Genomic DNA, 12,865 nt, shown 5'->3' on the forward strand with positions numbered 1-12,865 from the left:
TGTACATTTCTTAATTTGCTTGTCTATAGTAACCTCAAAGTTTCCATGACAATCAACTCTCTGTACCAGCAGTAATATTTTTATCTTTACTCCAGAGAGTCAGAATAGAATAAGCAGGTTGAGTTATTCTCATGTGTGCCTATAGTAATTCATGTGTAGCGTGTGGAATGGAAATCATCGTGTCAACCAACAACTGAATATTCGTAACATATGTAATGTGTAATCATATGCTTTTATTTGATGTATTAAATAGAAATACATATAAAACTATTATTGGTCTGCAATAAATATGACAACTTTTTTTGGCAAAGCTGACTTTAATTAAAAGAATCTGTATATGGGGCTGCCATTTTTATTTCTCTCTCTCTCAGCAATATATACTTTTGAAACATTGCTTGAAAACAAAACAAAATGACAAGTGTGTGGATACATGTTTGTGATGTTTTCAATAGTACTTTTAACAGTCTTTTGTTTATGCTTTATTAATGACTATTGAAGTCAGAAAGATACTACGAACCCTGTGATATTTGAAATCTATGAATCCAGTGGGATTTTTCTATCTATCTATCTATCTATCTATCTATCTATCTATCTATCTATCTATCTATCTATCTATCTATCTATCTATCTATCTATCTATCTATCTATCTATCTATCTATCTATCTATCTGTCTGTCTGTCTGTCTGTCTGTCTGTCTGTCTGTCTGTCTGTCTGTCTGTCTGTCTGTCTATCTAATTTTTACCTACACCTACATACCTACCTACCCATCAGTCCATCCGTCCGTCCTTATATCTCTCTCTCTCTCTCTCTCTCTCTCTCTCTCTCTCTCTCTCTCTCTCTCTCTCTCTCTCTCTCTCTCTCTCTCTCTCTCTCTCTCTCTCTCTCTCTCTCTCTCTCTCTCTCTCTCTCTCTCTCTCTCTCTCTCTCTCTCTCTCTCTTGCTCTTGCTCTCTCCCTCTTGCTCTCTCCCTCGCTCTCTATCTCTAAACTCTTGAACTTCAGTGACAAATAATTTTTTATCTACATTAATTTTGTGCTAGTCTTTTGGTAATCTTGCCATCAGTGATATTTTGACACTTTCTGCTCTGATCATCTATTAGATTGGTCAGATTGCATAAATATAGGGTTGGTTAGGTCATGATGACACACTTACAAAGTAAACATAGTCAGCCTTAGTACATGCTAAGTATTAAACTCTATTTGTGTTCTAGAACTTACATTATTATGAGCTATGACTTGTTCTTATGGTGAGAGATTGCATTAAGAATGTAAAAAATGGAAAGATAGACTTACAAGTAGACATTGTCCTACTTTTTAGTGTGAAATAAAAACTTCATGAAATGATAACACTTCTATACTGCTATTTAGGATCCAAATATGACTGTGTTTGTGTTTGTGTTTATTACTGTGTTTGTGTGCAAATGCTCATGTTTGCATATCTGTGTGTGTGTGTGTGTGTGTGTGTGTGTGTGTGTGCTGTGTATGTATTTGTATGTGTGTGCATGCATGCACATGTGGGTATGAATAATGAAGTACGTCACTTACAAATGTACACACACCTCACATTTATACTGTTTCGATTGTGTGGAGATGAGCACTTTGTTAATGTTTACAGCACTCTGAGATTTCATTGACTTGTCAGAAAGGTGTATGTGAGAAAAAAGAATATTCAAGCATTGTGTAACAGTGCTGCTTGGTGATCTTGTGTGTCTAATGAATTGAAAGGCTCTGATTACAGCCAAAAAAAACTCAACAATTTAAGACACTGTCCCAAGTTTTATTGAGACAGTAGCATGTAGACTCTGTATTCTTAGTAGCTTTGCTTGCTGTATTACACTATGTCATGTTTGTCAGTGAATAAGAGTTGTGTGAAATCGAAAGTGATGTGATGGTTGCCATGGTATTTTGACCCTCCATGAGTGTGTACATGTTATATGAGGATGCATCTATTTAATGCAAATTTGAATACAAATATAAAGATCGAAAGATAAATTATGTAAATTCTTTTGATGACTACCACACATGTTATGAAGTCTCATACAAATACATTTAATATACACCGATTCATTTATAGCTTTCCCTCGTCTAAAGATGTCAGTACAGAGAAGAAAAACGGTATACCCACAGTTGGAAATGGAAATGGTGGTGCACAGAGAGTCAGAAAAGATAAACTGCAGGAGGTGGAGAATTTGTGAAGACTGCGTTTGTCCGCAGTAGTTTAGTACAATAAAGTGGCGGATGACTACAAGTTTTTTTTTCAGCTATGCAGGCTTCATTTCAGGAGATGGTGATTATGATATAGTTTGAAAAGTAAACCAAGCATACTATCATGAATGATTGTTACCATGCCAACACCTCAAATAAGATATACTACATGTACAGTTACTGTAAATGTTATATTTTGTTTTTTAAAAGCTGAATAGCAAGTCTGCTGTGTTTGGAAAATATGGATGTATTTTTTTATAACTTTTTTTTTTATAGTGAGGGTAATCTTGTGACTCGTCTAAATGGCTCTAACAGATACACTGTCAGATAGAGGAACTGTGTTCACTGACATTATGAATTGTAAAGACATTAATATATCTGATCTTGATAGATACGTTCATAATTACTTTCCACAAAGAGAGAAAGCCAGAGGAATCAGCTGCCTCAATATAAATTTGACATTCTCCCATAATACATCTGGTTGGCCTTGATATGGGGGCATTATACAAGAGATCTGTTCACCTTTTCTATGACTTTTTGTCAGTCATTTTTTGTCTTTAAATTAATATTTGTATAACTAATTTTTGAATTTTTAAGTGTTAACCAAGTCAATTTCTTGTGCGAGGGCTAGATTTCAATAAAGTTATTATAGATATAACCACTCATAAATGATGAACTGAAACATAATGGGTGGAACTGAATCTTAAAAACAATGAAATTACACTAAAATACAGGTAGTACTTTTTACAGGCGTGTGTAGTCTGGTTATCAGAAAGATAAAAGATTGTATGTTTTGGCCACTGGGGGCGCTATTCAAACTAGATGTGGATGTTTGGATCAGAATCATTCAGGTGTGTATTGTACTTTGAAAGTCAAGAGTCATGTTTTGCCCAATGTTTCATGGCAGATGTTTAAAACTTTCTTTATTAAGTCAGTCAATTCTGCTTTTTTCTGTGTTCAATGTAAGTTCAAGGAACCTGCGTCAATTGTTCAGTACACCCACTACATAGTTGACTCCATGCATCTTGTACTGCCATGTGTTTGTCATACGTTCGACAAAATGGTCTTTCTCTAGCGATCACAGTCAAATTATTTCGTAGGTATGTCAGACTGTTCATGTGTATGTGTGCAAACATGTATGCATGTATGTATATGTAGGTTGGTTGGCTGCAAATGGTTCGTTTTTGTGTTTGAGTAAGTCACTTCAAGTTTGCAAATATTAAATTCAAGAAAATCCCCCCTTCTCCTCATTAATTGGTAATTGGTGAAAGAGATACTAGTATTTAGAAAATCTCAATATTTAAATTTTGAAGCGAAATACCAGAATATGTAGATGAGCTTTGTTTGTCATCCTGGATGACGTTGGGGGCGCTACATAATAACTGTAAGTCTTACACTTGATAAAATAATCAAACAGATCTAGATGAGATGTAAATACAGCACAGGTTATACTTTTGGTTGATTAATGTACAGGAGTCGAGGATATGCACAAAGTGGTATATATACAAGAATGAATGTTGACAGACTCAGGGGGGGGGGGGGTCATCATCACAAATTGACATTTCTACTCACAGTCAATTTTTTTTTAAAGAAGGGAATCCCAAATTTTTGCTGACATCTTAATTGTCAATGTTGTCATGGATACTGTTGGAGATTAGAATGTGATCTCTGTCTATTGCAATATACTCCTGATAATAGGACAGTACAATGTAGTTATTTTGGAATGATAAATTGGAAGTGTATACATGTATGTAACGGTTCGCTCTGTCTACTACAGACTGTGATCATGACTGTAATTATTTAGTTATTCAGCATTGATGTCTCTGTCTGGACTGGCAGAATAAAATGTCCATAACTTGAGGGTAGTTGGTATCCTTGGTCTCAGTTCATGATAGGTCTCCTCTGTCTGATGTAGATGGCTTCCTTTACTGTGCATTTGAACCAGTCCTATTCTCTGGCTAAAACCTTGGTGTTATCCCAGGCCACAGTGTGAACAGGGACCAAGGATACCAACTACAATGATGTACAACACATACATTTGGTCAAGTGTTAATATGGTCACCAGTCTCGTCTAAAGAGCATCCAAACTTTAACCCTTACAATGTTGTGCTGCTGTGTGCATGGCAATAATAATGTACATAAAACACGTATCTATATATAAGTGTACCGTTTTTAAAGCCCATTTCTCCTATACTCCTGACTTTGTTTCAAGGAGTCAGACATACTATATATTATATTATAATATTTGATGTTTGTACATTAGCAAAATGACATTGGATGTAAAAAAAATTTCCTGCGAGTTCGAATGGACTTTCTACAGTGTATGTTTACAAGTGGGAAATTGCTTGTCCAGGGGTTGATACAGTCATAGTGTATGTGTGATTCTATGAAATGAATAATATGAAATCATGGCACATTTTTAATACAATCTTCATTACAAAGACTCAGAGAGTGACAGGTGAAATGACAACTGAAATTATAATAAATGGATATATTGTTTCCTCAAATGTCCTGCCAATCATTTTTGAAAACTTTTTTTCTATGAGGTTGAAATTTTATTTAGTGTTAGTTATTGTCCAGATGTGAACATTTTTTTTAAAGTGATATTTTTGCTTCATATGAAGAACTACGTATGTGTTTTTTTTTACTTATTGTTATTGAGACACGTTTAATTGTTACTAGTAACTGAGATCTGTAGCATAGCACTTAGATGAACTGAATCAATGGTTCAGTGAGGGACTTGTTGATGAGGTACCCAACAATGCCACAGACCTCAAGATTATAGAAAAAGTGCACATGTAAACATATAAATGCTATCCTACTATGTATATTCATCATGGAAGTACTAAGCTTCATACACACGTTCTGTTCTTCCGCTTTTTGATTGAAAAACGGACATGTTTTGAACAAATCACTTGTCCTTTCTTCAGTGTCTAACTGGATCTTGACAGAATGATCCAAAAAGTGTGAAAAGATTTGCTTCAATATATGTAAATTCAGGTGTGAAAATACATGTCATTCTGTCAGATCCAGGTAGACACTGAAGTGTGCATTTCCATGGTAAAAAACAACACAGATACGATGAGTTTTATGTAAGCATTCAAAACTTAGAGAATGGACCACTTTAAAGTCAGTCAAGATGAATACTGCAAAACCTAGATATGTTTGCCACTTTGCCACAATACGAGAACAATAAGTTAGGAGTCGAGTTTGTATCATATGGGGATGAATTAGGTGTTTATTTTGGATTTTGGATTCATAAAACAATTTTATCATGGCGTCCTATTTCAAAAATTAATGTGAAACAACAAAGACCCAGTCTGTATTTGTGACTCAATATAGAACAAAGAGCTAAACATGTGTAAGAAGTTTGTTATTGTATGTACAATTACAAACATTTTACAAATTGTATTAACCTGCAATTTATTGAGTTACAAACAAGGACTTGTTGTATATTATTTCACATTGTTTTTTTGAGTTGAAAAACATAGTAAAGTTATTTTATAAATTAGAATTCCAGAATAAACACCCAATCCTCATCCCATATGACCACTTTAATAGCTTGAAATGTACTTTATCTTTTCTTAGCTACCTCCTTCAAAAGATATCAAGCCAGTCAGTCCACATACTTGCCTAAAGTTAAACATGCTGACAAACACTGCGCAAAATTTCTAATGTTTTTTTTTCACCAAATGCTGCACATCTGACCTTTTGAAGAGAGAGAGAGAGAGAGAGAGAGAGAGAGAGAGAGAGAGAGAGAGAGAGAGAGAGAGAGAGAGAGAGAGAGAGAGAGAGAGAGAGAGAGAGAGAGAGAGAGAGAGAGAGAGAGAGAGAGAGAGAGAGAGAGAGAGAGAGAGAGAGAGAGAGAGAGAGAGAGAGAGAGAGAGAGAGAGAGAGAGAGAGAGAGAGAGAGAGAGAGGCACTTTCAAATTTCACAACTTGTTCAAAACAAGGAAAATCAGTTACTTTTTTTTCTTCAAAATGTATTTTTGTAGCATGAGCTTGTAGCAGTATGTATATTTAGTAGATTAATAATGTGTGCATCCTATCATGTTTAGAAGTGAGTGAGTGTATCCCGGTACCCAGCTCGTACCGGTCCTAGACACAGTGCTGTCTGTATGCCAAAAAGCTTTCCCCTACAGATATGAAATGGAAATTCAAGATCCAGTTGTAAGTTTGCTCAAATATGCTGATGATATGGCACTTGTAGGCCTCCTGTTCAAAGAAGACTGGAAATCACGATAGGTTTACTATAGGGATGTATTTAAAGTGACATGAATACGATGCGATGGTTTATTCTTTGCTAGATGTCGAGTAACTAAACTATCTAGCCAACAAACTTCTAACGATTGTATCTTGACAGAAATAATTATATCACAGCACAGCGTTCATAGAGGTCCTATTATTCCCAACAATTACACAACTGAATAAAAAAAAACATCGCCAAAACTTTCGACCGAATTCAGTTGTCAGTGTATACTTTCACTCCAGCCTGTCCCAGTGTCTTTGCACGCTATGACGTAAAACGTGAAGATATATCGATAGAGGGCACACTTTCTAATTTCATATACTAGTTTCTCGTGACCTATTTCCTTAGTTGTGTGTTGAGGTATCAACCCCGTGGATAATAAAGATATCCTACCAATTAGGAAAATTAGTTTTGCTTGAAAGTCTTTAGGACTACATATTCATATAAATAGACCAACATTATCACCGTGAGGGAATGAAAATATAAGGAAGTGATTTTAGTTTTTACATTTAAATATCTTACTGGTAAATAATACTAATTGTGTTGCGTTATTTCCTTATGTTGACATGAGACATTCACTTTACCGGACAGGACTTGAAGTTACTTGAACTTGAAGTTGCCAGATAAACTACTGGGGATTCGTAGCAAGTCAACACACGTCATAACCTCATAAAGGACAAATGACACATCCGGTCCATGATTAGTTTCATTGGCTATTTATTAAATCAAGAATTTCATAGTCGTCACATCAAACAGGTCTTCTATAGTAGACCAATGTTCGAAGAAACATATCCATTTTGAAAAAAATACAGATTGTCCCTTGAAGACTTACAGAATTATGTGACGAAAAATTGGTGTTATAAATTTGAAATTGATGTTCTAATAAGATTGAAAAGCTATCTGGGGATAATTTTGAAATCTAGCGGAATGCTCTCGCTATAAAAAAGAGCACACACCAATTGGTAATCTTCCTCAGTAGTCTTATTGCTATCAAAGGAATTTTGTTTATATAATTTACAAACATGTAAATAAAAAAAATATTTCGTCTAATATCAGTGACGATAAATTGCGGGGAAAAAATACTGATGAGAAATAAGCCAAAATGGTTATCGTTAAATAACGATAAATAAAGTCAATTGAGGAGGTGTGAGCAAACTGTTCTTAGCTGTGATATTAAAGTCGAAGAAATGTGAAAAAGATTACTGAATCATCATTTTATACGATTACTGAAAAAACAACGGTTATATATGAAATCTTAGTTATGTCGTTATTTCTGAGACTAGCCTCAACAATGACTAGTTCATTGAATGAAAAGTGAGTGTAAATGTAATATATGCCACAACAATGACTAGTTCATTGAATGAAAAGTAAGCTTAAATGTAATATATGCTACAACAATGACTAGTTCATTGAATGAAAAGTAAGCTTAAATGTAATATATGCTACAACAATGACTAGTTCATTGAATGAAAAGTAAGTGTAAATGCAATAATCTACAACTTCCCTAGGCCCTCTGATTGAATGAGTTTCGGCAACAAATCTTGATCAGTTGCAGCCTGAAAAATATCCAAATATATTCATTAATTGTAATTTATGTTAACGATGATATTACAATTCTTATTTCATGTTTTAAATCGTGTGAAATTATAATTATTATTAATTACTATAGATTTTTTTTCTTATAGCTTTTGCGGTATACTAATATCATTTTAGTGAACTTTTCGCCATTATTGCATAAATTCGGAATTTAATGTTTGATTTTATAAAACTGAAACACATAACATAATTCTAGAACTAAATCTTGCAACGACACTTATATCTGATACTGAAAAGACACACATCATCCTAATATAACTATACTCCATTTCCCAAATGTAATTGTCTGATGAGTTCAGACCACTTTGACAAAGCATGTGGTGATCAATATCGATAACAACTGACATCTATATTGTGTACTTTCAAGACATGGTACGTAATTTTTTTTACAAAGGCTAAGATTGTAATGAGCTGGCCGGACTATATACAAATGTAAGAACCCTGGTAACAGCAGTAATGGGTAGATTAATGTTCAACATGATTACTGACAAACTAATGGTTTAGCACCGTCAATCATTTCCATTATGTGTCGCATATATCTTTGAATTTAGAGTTAAAAAAAAACTTTACAATTTTTCGGAATAATTTTGTTTTACCAACCTCCAGCAATGCCAAGACGGTAGATTACTCGTTAGTGTCGTCAACATCTCTACCTGTCCGTTTCGGTGTACAACCAGCTTGTTGCATCATTAAATTACACGTGACCTGGCAACTGCATCCCCTCTTTACTCTTTGAACTCTGCAATAAAGATAATGCATTGATTAGAATTAATTTCATACATGTAGGTATGTTTTATAATATGATGGAAATGACTTGAAATTGAGCTATTCCTGACAACTACAGCGGCAATAAAAATGATAGTGTTGCCTGGTGTACGTACCTATGTGTACATAGGTTCTAATATGTGCTCGAGTTACTAAAACAGAAAATGGGCCGGAGTCAACGGCAGTGCTAAATGCTTTGTGCAAGCTTACTAAAGTATTTTTTTTGACCTATTACCATGTACAAAGTATATTTTACGAGGAAAATGCCTGTTTATTATGGGCGTTAGCGTTGTTAATGGCGATGACGTATAACGTACACGAAATGTGAGACCTTTTAGCGTTTAGTTGATACGATTTATTTCCGAATAGATTACACTTTTGTAAAGACTCACGTGTCGACCTGTTGCAATTGAATTTCATTTTCGCCCTCTGGTTCATCAAGGTGAACTTCAACACTTCGACCTTTGCGGTTTGGCATTTCGCAACCCGCTGCGGCAAAAAACGAACTGCATGAACAACTGCATGAACGTCTACGACGTCCCCACCATGCATCGACTTCACAGATTGACACAATGGACACCAACAGCACTAAGCACAAGGTAAACTTCATCATTCAAGTTTATCTAAGATTTAAGAAAATTAATGATAATATAGTGAATACAATTTACACGTGTCACAGAGATCGAAATATAATCGATCATAGAATTGAAGAAGTTATTCTCTTAGACTAGTTGCCGGTATAATTTATTTATGAATAGTAACAATAACATTGTCCTCCGTAATCTCACCAGTAATTTACTAGTGTTATTTGTAATATACCACTTACCACAAATACTTGTGGAAAAAAACATTCACTTCTCGATGAGGCGGATGGGAAGGGGAAGGCAATATGCATCGATGTATAAGTGTATGTGAGCACGTGACTAGAGTTGTAAGACGAGAACAAAGTAATCTTACATTCTGAGTCCAAATGAGTCAAGAAAAATCAGTACTAGAGCAACAAATATTATTACTTGCTGAAATAGTTATACCTTCTGCCTATAATCTAACAGCACTGAGGTGTGTTTTCTTTTTAGATACGACATCCGCTCCAGTCTTCAATCAATTTGGTAAAGTAAACCTTCACAAATTATATCTGTACTAGTTGTAACTGGAGTATCATTTTCTTGATCAGACAGCCAACTAATATAGTCACTGACAATTGTTAAAATCTCAATAATTAGACATGATGACTGTACATGTCAATTAGAGGTCCATTTTATCTATAAGTAGTATAGTAATAAGTTGGAATCATGATTCATTACGGGCTCTGTTTTTTTGGGTGCGGACCCAAAAATCAATCTGATTTGATACCTTACAGTACCCACAAGTGATTAATTCAATAGAGTTCAGGGTGTACAATATTATGATGACGCCATTATATCTAACAAAACTGTTTTAAAAAGCCATGATCGATGAGAACGTCAAAACTTATTTTCAAAATTCCATGATTGTCCTGGTAGTTCTGCAATTATACACTCTTGGTGAATGCATGGGTGGAAAGTACGTATAGACATCAATTATATTATCAAGACAATCCTTGCATAGCTTAGCTCGGCAATACTTACTAAAAGTTACAGCTATGGTAGATCTAGGCTGGATCAAATCGGCTCCGTGGCAGTCTGTGGCAAACTGGAAGGTGTGACACTTTATAAAGGGTGTATTTTGGCATAAAAACGGTCTCATGTGATGTACAAAATAAACAAGTTACATGTAGAAGATAATGCTGATTGGTTACAAAACTAAAAGTTGTCGATTTAGTGTTGTGACGTCAATACAAAATGTGTAAGATGGATCGAAGTAGTGTGCTAAAAAAAGAAAGCCCCTCCTCCCAAAGTGTCGCATATATAAGTCTGAGACAAATTATTGACTCTTTCTGACCAACTTCTTAGTAATGTCTCCATAGATGAAAACAGGGTGTTTTCCCCATCTCCCGGATTTCCTTGATATGACGGGTTTTAATTTACCCCTTGTGATGTCAGGCCACACAATTTTGAAAGAAAGGGCCATAAGGCCAAACCCAGACACAAGACGGAGATTCTCCCGGACACGGGGGCCCGGATACATGTATTTACAATGGTACTGTTTTGTTTATACGCTTGTAATATTGTGCGAACTGTTTGTCAATTGTTACTTAAAGAACTTGATGCTATGGCACGTTGTGTGTGTATATGTGTATGTATGTATGTATGTATGTATGTATGTATGTATGTATGTATGTATGTATGTGTGTGTGTGTGTGTGTATGTATGTATGTATGTATGTATGTATGTATGTATGTATGTATGTATGTATGTATGTATGTATGTATGTATGTATGTGTGCGCGCGCGCTCGCATGTGTGTACATGTGTATTTGTGGGCGGGTGAGTGAGTGAGTGAGTGAGTGAGTGAGTGAGTGAGTGAGTGAGTGAGTGAGTGAGTGAGTGAGTGAGTGAGTGAGTGAGTGAGTGAAAGAGTGAAGGAGTAAATTAGTTGACTCAGGTGAAACATAGTTGGTAGATCCAACTAATACTCTGAGGAGTGATTCGAGTGCCCACTATAACTCATACAAGCCTTAAAGCCCAACTATGGTAGGAGGATAGTCTAACATAACAAGTAAAATAAAGGGACATAAGTTGAGTTTATACGTTTTTTTGGCGCATTAGCATTAGTATTCTACTTACTGAAGTATATACTTTAACCATACCTTGTAATTGACAGAACTTAAACCCTGGTATTGAGCTATAACTCATAAACGATCGAGTGACGTCATTTATTATACCAATGTAGTGATACACTATTATTGGTCAATAGTATTATCAACATTGATATCAAGATTGAGTTATTTAATTTCACTGAATTTCATTGAATTTCGAATATTAACATTGCCACAAAATTCGAGACTATCAATTTACACACGTACGGTAGTCACTGAAACCTTCCACCTCAGCACCCACTAGTAGCTTGGCAAATTAAACCGAAAGCGAAGTTTTTCATCATACACAAGCTAAGGGAACACTTCAAACTTCCTAGGTTCTCTTCCCAGCTTTATATCAGTATACCATTATATCATTATCTACTATTTCTCTCCCTCACATTGTAAACTCGTAAACTATCTGTTGGTTGGTGCTGCTAGGACTTGGTACTTTTAACGTTCTGAAATTCATTCTCAACTGCCATATCTGCGTTCATAATTGCACATGTTAAAGATCATTTATATAGTGTCAGGTAGTTGAGGGAGTTAGCTTTGTGCGTGTATGGATAGGGTATATACAAAATGTAGATACCACTTGATGATAAATGTATTGCGTAAAACTTTTATTTCAGAAGATATATAAAGAACTTTCCAAATTTGGTTCGTTCCAAAACTAACGACGAAGATATCTTCAATCACACTGTAATGTAATCAGTTATTTTGGTACGATCCGGGGGTACGGTACAGTTGAAACTTTGATGGCAAAGTCTCGTGTGCTTTTGTATATGGTCCTCTGTTTGCTCGATCTCGGTGACGCATAACAACGACCCTTCCTGCCCTGCACACTCCGCTGACCTGTCAATAACTTCAATAATGAACCCGGATGTGCTGAATACAATAATTTCGTCATTTCTAATACCGTTAGCCGTCCCTTTTGTCGGACTCGGTGAATTGAAGTACTTTCATTGTGGACGTTGAAAAAGACGACTACGATGTATCTCTTCTCTCAAAATCATGTTTTAGCCGGCGAAGTGTTTTGAAAGTCTACTGTGTGAATAATAAGCGAAGTTGAACCCTGGTGAGCCAGATTTAATTGTGTTCTATTTTGTGTATTACGCTTGATATTTTTATAAGATTATGTTATATTTTATATTATTATAACACTGGCCAAACAGTAAATGATGCATAAACTAGGTCTCTTCCTTACTATATTATGCATGATCGAATGTTTTTCCAGTGTGATAATCTCCTAGAAGATTAGACACAAAGCAAATTTTCGCGGTAACTGATCTCTCGTCCAATTAGCATTAGGGGTGTTTTGATTAAGATAAGAGG

General features: G+C 35.3%; 1 protein-coding gene and 1 long non-coding RNA gene across 2 annotated transcripts in view; one reads left to right on the forward strand and one right to left on the reverse strand.

Moving 5' to 3' along the window:
* Positions 1-2,583, forward strand: part of LOC144439103 (molybdate-anion transporter-like) — a 28,166-nt gene extending 25,583 nt beyond the window's left edge. The window contains exon 11 of the mRNA XM_078128378.1: positions 2,075-2,583. Coding sequence (XP_077984504.1) covers positions 2,075-2,195 — 121 coding nt within the window. The 3' untranslated portion in view covers positions 2,196-2,583. The remainder of the gene's footprint in view (positions 1-2,074) is intronic.
* Positions 2,584-7,170: 4,587 nt separating this feature from the next.
* On the reverse strand, positions 7,171-10,561 carry LOC144441088 (uncharacterized). The gene is made up of 4 exons (XR_013481224.1): positions 10,423-10,561; positions 9,208-9,438; positions 8,651-8,789; positions 7,171-8,010 (listed from the first exon to the last, which is right to left on the reverse strand). It is a non-coding gene; the product is annotated as an uncharacterized LOC144441088 (long non-coding RNA).
* Positions 10,562-12,865: the final 2,304 nt, after the last annotated feature.

The sequence above is a fragment of the Glandiceps talaboti genome, chromosome 1, assembly GCF_964340395.1.
Source record: "Glandiceps talaboti chromosome 1, keGlaTala1.1, whole genome shotgun sequence".
Taxonomy (NCBI): Eukaryota; Metazoa; Hemichordata; class Enteropneusta; family Spengelidae; genus Glandiceps; species Glandiceps talaboti.